This window comes from Choloepus didactylus, chromosome 19 (assembly GCF_015220235.1).
Source record: "Choloepus didactylus isolate mChoDid1 chromosome 19, mChoDid1.pri, whole genome shotgun sequence".
NCBI classification, from domain to species: Eukaryota; Metazoa; Chordata; class Mammalia; order Pilosa; family Megalonychidae; genus Choloepus; species Choloepus didactylus.
This window is the reverse complement of record NC_051325.1, coordinates 40,725,307-40,738,785: the sequence shown is the minus strand read 5'-3', so window position 1 is coordinate 40,738,785 and position 13,479 is coordinate 40,725,307. Positions and strand designations below refer to the sequence as shown.

The 13,479-nt window shown below is 47.6% G+C and overlaps 1 protein-coding gene across 11 annotated transcripts in view; it reads right to left on the bottom strand.

The window, feature by feature from the left end:
• Positions 1-13,440, bottom strand: part of TLDC2 (TBC/LysM-associated domain containing 2) — a 33,382-nt gene extending 19,942 nt beyond the window's left edge. Inside the window, exons 1-5 of one of the 11 annotated variants that reach the window (XM_037812411.1) lie at positions 13,225-13,440; positions 7,776-7,849; positions 6,494-6,649; positions 5,680-5,809; positions 3,872-3,967 (exon numbers count right to left, since the gene is read on the bottom strand). In XM_037812411.1, coding sequence (XP_037668339.1) covers positions 3,872-3,967; positions 5,680-5,809; positions 6,494-6,649; positions 7,776-7,849; positions 13,225-13,333 — 565 coding nt within the window. In that variant the 5' untranslated portion in view covers positions 13,334-13,440. Of the gene's footprint in view, positions 1-3,871; positions 3,968-5,679; positions 5,913-6,493; positions 6,650-7,048; positions 7,181-7,775; positions 7,850-9,079; positions 9,570-13,224 lie in introns of those variants that run through there. The other 10 variants (XM_037812407.1, XM_037812408.1, XM_037812416.1 and 7 more) reach the window with 10 other exon arrangements.
• Positions 13,441-13,479: the final 39 nt, after the last annotated feature.

Sequence of the window (13,479 nt, the reverse complement as noted above, 5' to 3'; positions counted from 1 at the left end):
CTAGCCAGGGCAATCCGGCAAGACAAAGAAATAAAAGGCATCCAAATTGGAAAAGAAGAAGTAAAACTGTCATTGTTTGCAGATGATATGATCTTATATCTGGAAAACCCTGAGAAATCGATGATGCAGCTACTAGAGCTAATAAACAAATTTAGCAAAGTAGCGGGATACAAGGTTAATGCACATAAGTCAGTAATGTTTCTATATGCTAGAAATGAACAAACTGAAGAGACACTCAAGAAAAAGATACCATTTTCAATAGCAACTAAAAAAATCAAGTACCTAGGAATAAACTTAACCAAAGATGTAAAAGACCTATACATAACTCTACTAAAAGAAATAGAAGAGGACCTTAAAAGATGGAAAAATATTCCATGTTCATGGATAGGAAGGCTAAATATCATTAAGATGTCAATTCTACCCAAACTCATCTACAGATTCAATGCAATCCCAATCAAAATTCCAACAACCTACTTTGCAGACTTGGAAAAGCTAGTTATCAAATTTATTTGGAAAGGGAAGATGCCTCGAATTGCTAAAGACACTCTAAAACAGAAAAACGAAGTGGGAGGACTTACACTCCCTGACTTTGAAGCTTATTATAAAGCCACAGTTGTCAAAACAGCATGGTACTGGCACAAAGATAGACATATAGATCAATGGAATCGAATTGAGAATTCAGAGATAGACCCTCAGATCTATGGCCAACTGATCTTTGATAAGGCCCCCAAAGTCACCGAACTGAGTCATAACGGTCTATTCAAGAAATGGGGCTGGGAGAGTTGGATATCCATATCCAAAAGAATGAAAGAAGACCCCTACCTCACACCCTACATAAAAAATTAATTCAAAATGGACTAAAGATCTCAATATAAAAGAAACTACCATAAAACTCCTAGAAGATAATGTAGGAAAACATCTTCAATACCTTGTATTAGGCGGCTACTTCCTAGACTTTACACCCAAAGCACAAGCAACAAAAGAGAAAATAGATAAATGGGAACTCCTCAAGCTTAGAAGTTTCTGCACCTCAAAGGAATTTCTCAAAAAGGTAAAGAGGCAGCCAACTCAATGGGAAAAATTTTTTGGAAACCATGTATCTGACAAAAGACTGATATCTTGCATATATAAAGAAATCCTACAACTCAATGACAATAGTACAGACAGCCCAATTATAAAATGGGCAAAAGATATGAAAAGACAGTTCTCTGAAGAGGAAATACAAATGGCCAAGAAACACATGAAAAAATGTTCAGCTTCACTAGCTATTAGAGAGATGCAAATTAAGACCGCAATGAGATACCATCTAACAGCGATTAGAGTGGCTGCCATTAAACAAACAGGAAACTACAAATGCTGGAGGGGATGTGGGGAAATTGGAACTCTTATTCATTGTTGGTGGGACTGTATAATGGTTCAGCCACTCTGGAAGTCAGTCTGGCAGTTCCTTAGAAAACTAGATATAGAGTTACCGTTCGATCCAGCGATTGCACTTCTCGGTATATACCCGGAAGATCGGAAAGCAGTGACACGAACAGATATCTGCACGCCAATGTTCATAGCAGCATTATTCACAATTGCCAAGAGATGGAAACAACCCAAATGTCCTTCAACAGATGAGTGGATAAATAAAATGTGGTATATACACACGATGGAATACTACACGGCAGTAAGAAGGAACGATCTCGTGAAACATATGACAACATGGATGAACCTTGAAGACATAATGCTGAGCGAAATAAGCCAGGCGCAAAAAGAGAAATATTATATGCTACCACTAATGTGAACTTTGAAAAATGTAAAACAAATGGTTTATAATGTAGAATGTAGGGGAACTAGCAATAGAGAGCAATTAAGGAAGGGGGAACAATAATCCAAGAAGAACAGATAAGCTGTTTAACGTTCTGGGGATGCCCAGGAATGACTATGGTCTGTTAATTTCTGATGGATATAGTAGGAACAAGTTCACAGAAATGTTGCTATATTAGGTAACTTTCTTGGGGTAAAGTAGGAACAGGTTGGAAGTAAAGCAGTTATCTTAGGTTAGTTGTCTTTTTCTTACTCCCTTGTTATGGTCTCTTTGAAATGCTCTTTTATTGTATGTTTGTTTTTTTTTTTTAATTTTTTTTTTCCCATACAGTTGATTTAAAAAAGAAAAAAAAGTTAAAAAAAAAAAAACAAAAACAAAAACAAAAAAATCAAGGAAAAAATATGTAGTGCCCCCTTGAGGAGCCTGTGGAGAATGCAGGGGTATTGGCCTACCCCACCTCGATGGTTGCTAACATGACCACAGACATAGGGGACTGGTGGTTTGATGGGTTGAGCCCTCTACCACAGGTTTTACCCTTGGGAAGACGGTTGCTGCAAAGGAGAGGCTAGGCCTCCCTATAATTGTGCCTAAGAGCCTCCTCCCGAATGCCTCTTTGTTGCTCATATGTGGCCCTCTCTCTCTAGCTAAGCCAACTTGAAAGGTGAAATCACTGCCCTCCCCGCTACATGGGATCAGACACCCAGGGGAGTGAATCTTCCTGGCAACGTGGAATATGACTCCCGGGGAGGAATGTAGACCTGGCATCGTGGGACGGAGAACATCTTCTTGCCCAAAAGGGGGATGTGAAGGGAAATGAAATAAGCTTCAGTGGCAGAGAGATTCCAAAATGAGCCGAGAAGTCACTCTGGTGGGCACTCTTACGCACAATTTAGACAACCCTTTTTAGGTTCTAAAGAATTGTGGTAGCTGGTGGTGGATACCTGAAACTATCAAACTACAACCCAGAACCCATGAATCTCAAAGACAATTGTATAAAAATGTAGCTTATGAGGGGTGACAATGTGATTGGGAAAGCCATAAGGACCACACTCCACTTTGTCTAGTTTATGGATGGATGAGTAGAAAAATAGGGGAAGGAAACAAACAAACAGACAAAGGTACCCAGTGTTCGTTTTTACTTCAATTGCTCTTTTTCACTTTAATTATTATTCTTGTTATTTTTGTGTGTGTGCTAATGAAGGTGTCAGGGATTGATTTAGGTGATGAATGTACAACTATGTAATGGTACTGTGAACAATTGAATGTACGATTTGTTTTGTATGACTGCGTGGTATGTGAATATATCTCAATAAAGTGAAGGTAAAAAAAAAAGAAAGAAAGTGATAGAGCAAAATCGAAAAAAAATAAAAATAAAAAAAATAAAACCCTAATCTCAAAAAAAAAAAAAAAAAGAAAGAACCCTCAACTTCCTTTTCCCTCTCTCCCACTGTGGAGCCAGCTGGCAAAACCCCAGTTCTGGATGAACCCCACATCCGTTTTCTCCAAGCATACACCTGAGGAGCTGACTGTTTCTGGAGAAAAGCACACAACCAAAGTGACCAGCTTGCCTTTAAACTCCCGACCTCACACCCGCAATCAGCACTGCGTAACTGTCCTTCTGTTCTCCAAAAGGCTTCCCTTCCACTCCCCATGGTGGCAATTTGATGCCTTCTCTCAAGCTTTCACACCCTCTTCTCCAGCCTCACTCTTAGATGACCTTGCCCCATACTTCATAGGCAAATGGAGCCATCAGACCTGTCCTCCTTCATCTTCCCACAACAAACCCTCAGGTCTCCGTATGCTTGGACCCATCTTGTCTTTCCCGCTGTGTCAGCTGAACTACCTTCTTCCTCCTCTAGGGTCAGGCATTGGTTGCCAGGGGCCTACTGAGCATTTTCTTTGGATGCTGAAGGGCAGGCCAAGGGGGGTGCTCCGCCCACCACTGCCCCACTGCCTGCCCCCAGGGGAAAGATAGAAGGATGCCAGGCAGCCCAGCTCGGGAGCTTCATCCTGCCACAACCCCACACACACCCCCCCCCCCCAAGAAACTGAGAACATCACCTTCAGCTGTGGCGAGAAGGAGAAGAGAAACGTCTCGCCAGTGCCGTAGAAGCCTTTGCTGAGTCGGAGAGCCGAGGAGGAGAAGGCCCCAAACATCTGGAAAGCAGAAGGACCTGTGGTTTGCAGCTGGAAGGGAGCCGGCGGGGGGAGGTCTGGCAACCCCCACTCTCCAGGTGGGGCTAGGGGACTGCCAGTGGGTTGTCCTTCCCCTCAGTGCTCCCCAAGGAAGGGCTCCTGCTGGTGTTGTCCTCCCAGCCTTCAAGACCCTCCTCCTCTTTTCTTCAATGTACTTATTTCATACCAGTAACCCTTGTAGAAAACATTAGAAGTTATAGACAAGCAGAAAGAAAAAAAAAAAACTAGTCGCTCCAAATTCCCCTTCCTCCTCCCTAAGATAAGCTACTCTTTGACATTTTGGTGCATTATACCCCCAGGATTTGTCTAATGCCCTTGCATATATTTTTATACAAAAATGAAATCCTATAATGCCTCTGTTTTGTAAGCTTTTTCCCCCTAACTTTTCATCAGGAAAATTTCAAACAAAGAAAACTTAAAAGCACAGTACAGACATCTTCCACCTAGATTCAACAGTTGTAAATACTTTCCCCCATTTGTTTTATCTCTATATATTTTTTCTGCTCCATTTGAAAGTAAGTTGCATATATTATGTCACTTTGCCCCAAATAGCTCAGCTCTTAAGAATAGGGACTTTATCTTCTATAACCATGAGGCCATCATCATGCCTAAGAAAATTAAAAGGAATTCTATATTGTCTAGGATCCAGTTGGTATTCTATTTTCTCCAGCGGTCCCAAGAGTATCCTTTATATCCTGCTTTAAAAACAAACACTTAACACTCTTAAGAACTATGGTTCTACATCCTTATTTTTCTTGCTAGCCCAATACTTCACACTGTGAAGGGCCATAATTTACTTGTCCACTCTCCTCCTGTGGGATAGCTTGGTGAGCTGCAGTTGAGGAGCACTGGGGGGATGGACGACACAGCAATGGGAAGTTAGGTTTTGCCTTAATATAAGGAGAAACTTCCTTATAGTCAGAGATGTGCCACAGAACGGCACATGGAAGGACGTGAGCTTCCTCCCCTCCACCAGTGTCTTGAGGAAAGAGCTCCACCCAAGGGGGAGGGAGGGGTCTCTGACTCTGAGGCTCCTGAGATCTCCCCCAGCTCTGAAGTGCTCCTTACACAGAAGAGCATCTGAAGCCAGCTGCCCCCCTTCCCGCCTGCCTGGAGTGCCTGCCTGAACTGCCACCCTAGAAGACCAAGTAGACAGAAGGCACTGCCATCTCAAGGTTCTGCTTTCACTCTTGCCCCCTCCAATCCAGTCTTCTCCCACCAAAAAGAGGCATTTTCAAAACATAAACTGATCATTCAGCTGTAGATCTCCTGCTTAAAATCTCTCCCTTATTTCTTGTACCTCTGAGGATAAAGACACAGTTCTACATTAACAAACAAATGATTATTTGCTTAATGTCTGACCCCCTTCTTCCTATTAGACTGTTAGCTCTAGGAGGCCTGGAACAGTTTTTGCCCTGGTCTTGCTCTAGTTTGAGTCAACCTGGCACATAGAAGGTGCTTAATATGCATGTGCTAAAAGAATAAATGAGTGAATGAATGAATGAATGGGAGAGTGAGGGAGCAGCTCTGAGCTGGGTAGGTCTCAATGCCATCGCCAGTGTCCATCATAAGTGACCGAGTTGATCACCTCTGCCGTTTTGTCCCCGAGGCAACCACAGGGCTGAGCCCATGCTTGGGAGCCCCCAGGACCTCAAGTTGGGGTCCCAGCTCACCTGCCCATCCTGGTCCCTCAGCACCAGGAGCACTGGCCCGCTGTGGCCCTCCATCTGCCGGTACAGTCTCCGCAGACTGAAGCCATCCCTCGACGTGCAGAAGGCCAGATTCCAGGAATGTCCAGTGACTCTTGGGGGGAGGTGGAGGCTGAGCTGGGGATAGGGCTGGAGATGAGCAAGGAATCCGCCTCCTCCCACCCTCCTTCCGCAGTAACCTCAGGGGCCTAGAAGGACTGGGGTTAAGCAACAACCACTCAGACAGACTTGGTGGTTTACAGGTGAGAGAATAGTCTACTGTTTGCAAAGTACTCTCATGCTGGTTAGCAACATCCCTTGGAGGTGGGGTTATCATTCCCATTTTACAGATGAGGAAACTGAGGATGAGGGAGGTGAAGCAACATGCCCTGGGGCCCAGGTGAGGAGTAACCCAGGTCTGTCTCAGGATTCTTTCTCTTTGGTCACCCTGGCTGCCAGAGCTGAGAATAGATGAGATCTCACCCCCTCCTCCTAGTCACCCCATCTTCTCCCCTCCCCAGCTTTGACTTCAGTTCCAAAGGGCTGATTCTATTTAAGAATTAGCTTCTTTCCTTATATCCTTAACCCAGGGAAGAAAGTGGGGCTAGTGTTATCAGACCATTTTATAATAAAAGAAAGGAAAGCCCAGAGAGAAGAAATGAATTGCCCAAGGTGAGGTGGTGAGCCAGGGACAGGGCAGGAGTGGCTCCAGGTGCCTCTAGGCCTGGCAGGGTAGGGCAGGAGGGTGGAACCTGTAGGCTCAGGACTGAAGTCCTTGGGCCATGAGCAGTGCCCGAACCTGCCTAATCTCTGCAGCACCCAGGACCTGGCTGGCCTCTGCCAGCTGGGGCTCCCTGGGATCTTCAGGAGCAGGAGCCGGGGCCAGGGCTGGCGCTGCCACATCCTCCTCTTCCTCACTCTCCTTCCTGGACAGGGCTTCCTCCACTTGGCTGGGCTGCGAAGATACAGAGAGGCACTGGCTTCTACACCTGGGACCCCTCATCTCCCCTGGCCCAGGTCCCTGCAAACCGCTGCCCAGCCCAGGGTAGGCTGGGAAGTGTCCCTGGACAGATGAGACCCTGGCCCTGCCTCCGGCCCCCTCTGTCCCTTGACCTTGCCAGTGGAGGTTCAAAGGCACCTCCCCACCCCCCGCCCCAGCACACACTGCTCATCAGATGTGGCTGTGGGCCGAGCAGTTTTGCTGCCTGTTTGTTCTGGATCCAGAGCAGGTTCTGGGGCTCAAGTTCTCAATAATAACTGCTGACGTTGATACAGACATACTCAACCAGGTCTGTGCTGAGTGCTTGATCTCTCTGAAATTTCCCAAGAATCCTAAAAGGAATGTACTTCTTACCATGCCCATTTCACTGTGAGCCAGCGAGATGATGTTTGTAGCCATGTGTGTGGCAGTTTGTGTAGTTTAATGTAAAATGGGCATTTGTCCATGTGAATGTGTACATTGACTTAAAATAGAGTTGTGTAGGCAAATCAGTATGTGAAGGTGTTAAGTGTAAATTTGTGTGTTTATATGGCAAAGTGAGAATGTGAGTTGGGATTGTATAAACATAGAAGTATGTGTCTCAGTGGGTCTGTGTGTTGGTTTATTCATTCTTTCATGCTGTTTAGTTTCCATTTTGTACCAGAATGTGTGTTTGAGTGTAAATGTGTGTGTGTGTGCACGCATGATGACTTCCAGATCTTTCCACAGCAAGGAGAGCCCTCCTAGAGGAAGAGATGGACAGGACCCCCTTTGTTGCCCTCCCCTGTTCCCCAGGTGCAGCCCCAAGGAGAGGGCCTTTCCTGGCTGTGTGGGGCCTCTGACAGCCCCATCTGGTACCCACTCCAGGGAGGAAGGGACAGAGACCAAGGTCTGTCCCTCTCGAGGCTCAAAGGCAACGGGGCTTGGCCTAGCCCAGTGTTCCTGGGTCTGTCCCATCAACACCCCAGGCCCACCCAGGAGGGGCTTGGGGCAGGGCCTACTCCCCTGCCCGCATCTAGCCCCAGCCCAGGCCCCAGCCCTGCCAGAGGGCTCCTCTCCCCTTCCCCAGCCCAGCCCCCAGCCGCACAGCCGGGCCCCTTACCAGGCGGGTGTAACGCCAGCGGAGACCTCTCATGCTCGGTCTGAGCCCGGGCGGGCAGTGTGTCCTCAGCCCTGCTGGGAGAGGAAACTCTGCTGGGCGGGGCCCAGGGATGGCAGAGGGAGAGGCCTGGGCACGCCCGGCGGGCTCCATGGCCACCCCGCCGCCCTTTGCTCCCTCTCACCTGTGCCTCCCAGGTGGGTAGGTGTGTGAGGTCAGCTACACTGGGCGTACAGGCTGCCTCTGCAGTGAGCATCTAACACTTAGCCATGACCAGTGAATTCTAGCTGTGATTCCCTCCCACCTCCTTGCTCTCTTCTGGAGGCCTGGCCTGGGGACTGTGGTCCTGAGTCCTAGCCCAGTTCCCCATGTGACTGTGGATCAGCCCATTTGCACCTCTGGGCCTCAGTTTCCCCATATGTAACAAGGAAGTCGGGTCTCTCAAAGGCTCGTGTGGGGCCGACAGCCTGCATTTCAGTTCCCCTTCAAAGCCAATGACTGCAGTATAACCGGGCCTGAAAGGGGTCAGGCCTAGGCCAAAGGAACAGATCTCAAAGCACACACATACTTTATTTTTCTAATTGAAAAAGTAACACATCTCTTCAACAAATGGTGCTGGGATATTGCATGCAAAAGATTGAAGTTGGACTCCTACCTCCCACCATATCCTAATTCATAAATCTGATTATATCCTTTTTGATAAATTTCAAGAGATGAATTCTGGGGCAAGGAGTATATTCTTGATAAATATCTCCAACAAGATTTCCTGGGTGCTTACAGCGGGCCTGTGTCCAGGTGCCTCTAAGGAATCTCAGAAGACTATCTTTCTGATCATCAAATCCTCCTCCCCCAAACTACAGACAAGGACACGTGGGGAGGGGCTCGCCCACTGTCACAGCATAAGGAGCTGATCAAGAGCACAGGCTCTGGGGTCAGGGAGTTCAAATCCTGGTTTTGCCACTTACCTGCTGTGTGCCTCGGGCAAATTACTTAACATCTCTGTGCCTTGTTGGGCTGTTGTTGTAAGAGTTAATGAAGGTGATGCTTGAAAAGCTAGGATGCTAAGCCAGGTCTTCAATTTGTGAGGTAACTCACGGTCCCTGGTCCTTGGTGTTCACTGGGTGAGGACAGTGCTACTACTATCCCCCCAATCTGCCTCTTTGGGAGAGCCAGGGCTCGAACCCCTGACAAGGGGCCCTCCAGTCTCCACCTGGACCCCTCTGGGATAGGCAATCACTCAGTCACTCACAGAGGTGAGGAGCTCACTGGAGGAAGGGAAAGGCAGAAACGTGGAAGAATGTACTCACCCTGCCAAGCCCGGGCCTCCGGTCACCTTTTCCAGTCTGTCCAGCCCAGTGGTTTCCTTAGCGCATTTTCTGATCCCCCAGAGATGGGGTCACACCCAGAACCGACCCTGCCCACCTGGGGGTCTTTACACAGAAGCTTTGGCTCTGGAGCATGGTGCCCCGGCCCCAGCCCTGGCTTCAGGACCTCCTCTCTGGCTCTTATACCTGCCCAGAGGGCGGCAGGCCCTGGCCCTGCGCCTGCTCCGGTTCCAGCTGGGAGGGCCTGGTAGTGACTGTGGTATGTCAGAAACTCAAATCCACCCCGCCTCACCCCCCACACAAGGCCTTGCTACTTCCTGGCCTCCAGCTCTGCCTCCTCCAGCCTGTCCAGAGAGCTGGGGGACACTGCGGGGCTTGGCTGCTCTCACCGCCGCCACCAGGTACCCACATGGCACCCAAAGCACCTCATTAAAAACTCAGCCCTGAAGGTTAAAATCAGAAGCAAAAGCTACAGGAAAGGGGAATGCTTGTTCCCCAGCAATCAGCGGGTTCTGCAGGGCAGAGCTCAGGGCCGGAAACCAGGAGAAGCAGCCAGCCCTGCCCCTGACAGCTGTGTGCCTGGAAAGGAAATCACTCCCCCTTTCCCGCCCTCCCAGCCTTGGTCTCCCCCATTGCAGAGGGGATAATGGTCCTCCCTCAGTGCTGTTGTGACATGACAGGAGGCTGCAAAAGCCCAGTGCTTGGCACGCGGTAGGCACTGGTCAGCGGGAGTTTCTTATCGGTCCCCGGATGACGCTGTGTTGTGGAATTGCAGAAGCTCAAAGCTGGAAGGGATTTCAGTGAGACCCCAAGCGAGCAGCCGCCACACCGGCAGGATTCCCCCGGACGCTTTGCTCACCAAGCGCTCCCCCAGCATGTGGCCCACTACCTCTTCACTCCACTGACAGGGACCCTGTCCTGCTGGCCTGGGTGGGAAGGGCTCGGGACCCAGACAGTCTTCCCGTGGCTGGGTCTCTGGGGCACTGCCCCATCCAGGAAGTGTGGGATGCCGAAAGGACTCATATTATGGGGAAAACAGGCAGGTGAAGGGCCCTGTTACCACCATAAACATGACTGTTGCAATAAGTGTTTAAGCTACAAACGGCTCTGGGGTCACACTCCTGCCCGTCTGACCCCTGCACCAGCTCCATTTCCCTGAGTTTAATACCTGAGCCATTGGGCACTTTGAGAAGCCAGTGAGGTTCGCCTTGATGTCCCATTCTTAGACCTCCAGGAAAAATAAGTATGTGACCTGGCAGGTGCACCTATTGCCATATAATAGGCCCCTAAAAAGCTTCAGTGATGGAATTCAGGTCCCAGAGACCTGGCATGCCAAATCTGTCTGCCCCCCGGCAGATTGCCTTTTTCTTTCCTCCCCACCACACCACACACGTCTCCCTCAGAACCGCAGCAGTCACGGCCAGGAAACAAGCTAAATGTCCAATGAAAGGGGGAAGCTTCAGTGACCCATGAAACATCGACTCAGCATGTTATTTCTGAATATTAAAAGTGGAATTTGGCAGCACTATCCACAAAAGTCAAAAAGTGGAACCAACCCAAGCATCCGTCAACAGATGAATGCATAAACAAAATGTGCTATATCCATAGAATGCATTATTATTCAGCTGTAAAAAGGAATGAGGTTTTGATACAAACCTCAACATGGATGAAACTTGAAGATATCATGTTGATCATGTTGAATAAGCCAGGCACAAAAGGACAAATATTATAGGATCTCACTCATACTAAACACCTAGAATAAGCAAACTCATAGAGACAGATGGTAGATTACAGGTTACCAGGGGATGGAGTGAGGTGAAGGAGGAGTTATTGCTTAATGGGTACAGAGTTTCTGTTAGGGGTGATGAAAAAGTTTAATTTGACAGTACAACATTGTAAGTGTAATTAATGCCACTGAATTGTACACTTAAAAATGGTTAAAATGACAAATTTTATGCCATATATGTCAACACAATAAATGTAATTTTTTTTAAAAATGATGTTTACAAAGAGTTTATAAATGCATGAGAAAATGCTTCTGCTACCCTGTTAAGTGAAAAAAAAAAAAGCAGGCTATAAAATTGCATATGCAGTACGATTTCAGTTATGCAGAATAAACTGGAAAGCATGAAAAAGAAAATGCCTAGAAGGGAATATACCAGTGTTTCCTGGGCTGACTGGCTTCATTTTGAACATCAGGTGGGTGCAAAGCACCTGGGAAGGTGGCTTTCCACTCCCTGAGGTCATTATTCCATAGAGTCTGCACCGTCCCCAAACAACCCTCACTTCTTGGCCCCCTCACTCTTGGCTGGCAACTTCATTCTTCATTGAGAAAACAAGCCATCATCAGTCACCCCCTTGCCTTCCCACTTCCAGACAGACAGATGCACCTGCCCCTAACCCACCTCTCTGCCTTCCCTCCTGACGATGGAGGAGGAGTCCCTGCTCCCTCCGAAGGCCAGCCCCCCATCCCTGGATCTGTCCCCTCCCTCCTGCCTCATTCATCTCTCGCTTGCCCTTCCCTCTTGACCCCCCAGTGTCCTCAAGCGACTGCTGTGCTTTTGTTCTCCCTTTGCAGCCACACTTCGCAAGAGAGTTGCCCACACTCTGGCTCTACTTCTTATTGACTCTTCAATCCACTCTCTTTGGCTTCTGTCCCCACCTCTCTGCTGAAACTGCTCTTGTCAGGGTCCCCAGCAGCCTCCAGGTTGCCCAATCCAGGAGGCACTTGCCTGCTTTCTTCTTTTCCCTTCAGCTTCTCTGACTTCTTTCCCCCTCCCTCCTTGCTAATCTCTGCTTCTGCTTTGGCTTCCTGACAACATATGGTCTTGGCTTCCCTCCTGCCTCACTGGCCACCTCCTCTCTCTTCTTTATTTACTTTTTTAAAAAATTTTAATTTTGAAATAATTTCAAACTGACAGGAAATTTTCAAAAATACTACAGAAAACTCCAATATACCCCCTACTCAGATACTCAGATTTAACAACTTTTAACGTTTTGCCACATGTATCAATTACACGTCTGTGTATCTATCTTGTAAACATTTGCCGCTCTGTCTTTTGTGGTTGGCTCCTCCATTTCCACTACTCATGTTCTAGAACCAGGAGTGCTTAACTGCCTGTTTCTAGGCTGGCTTCTCTTCTCTCTATAGCCCTCTCCCTAAGGGACCTCACCTGGTCCCATGGATTTAGTATTGTCTAAATGCAGATAACATTTCATGGCTCCAGACACAACGGCTACCCCAAACTCTACCCTCAAGTCAGAGGCTTACTTCACAGCTCCACGAGGCTGTCTCACAGACGTCTCAAACTGAATGCATCTAGACAGAACCCCTCACTTGCCCTCCAAACCTGGTCCCTCCACCCCCTGACCACTTCTAAGCCTGTCTTTCCTGTCTTGTTAAATGACACCACATCCATCCTGTAACTAAAGCCTGAATCCTGGGAGTTGAGCTTGATGTGGTTTCTTCGAGCCTTCCCTTCCAGTCAAGGGTGCCTGAGTCTTCCCCCAAAAGAGAGCTCAACACTACCCTGTCCTTTCCCTCTCCACTGACTCCACTGTCATCTAAGCCGCCACTATGTCTCACAGGGTGATGCAACAGCCCCTTAGCCCATCTTCTAGCATCTGTTCTCCACCCCACCCCACCCCCAGACCGTTCCCCCCAGCAGCTAGAGTGATCTTTTTAAAACAGAAATTAGGTCCTGTCACTCCTGCTTAGAATCTCCAGTGGCTCTCACTGCACCAAGAACAAACCCTCACCAAGTGTATGGCCTGGTCCCTGCTGACCTCTCCGACTTTATCTTGTCCTTCTCCCTCCAACACTCTTCAGGCTCCAGCCACATTGACCTTCTTTCTCTTCCTTGAACATGTATCAAGCTTGTTCCCGCTTCAGGAACTTTGTATTGCAGGGAGAGCCCTGCCTGGTATTCTCCTCTCTTGGCTCTTTGAATAATGCAGCTAAAATGTCACTTCATCAGAGAGGCCTCCCTAACTACCCTATTTAAAGTAGGACCCTATTTAAAGTAGGTTTTCTACTGCTGACTCCTCTAACTTCTCCCCCAGCTAATTTTTTTCCTATAATGATTTGTATAATTAAAAAAAAAAACTTTAAATTTAAAAAAAAATACCTCCTCCTTGAAGCCTTCCAGGATTTATTCTCCATTCAGTTTCCATCATGTTGATCAGCTTGAAATTGGAGGAATGAAACCTTTCCCACCTGCTAATCAGCATCTTCATTTCTTATACTCCAATATATAATTCTTACGACGATTTAATGCTCCATTCTTTCTTCAGTAAAGCTTTATAGAGCACAACTCTGTGCCGGCACCAAAGTTTACAGTCCAATAGTGCAACAAAATAGGCTCCAGAATTGTATGGCCTTA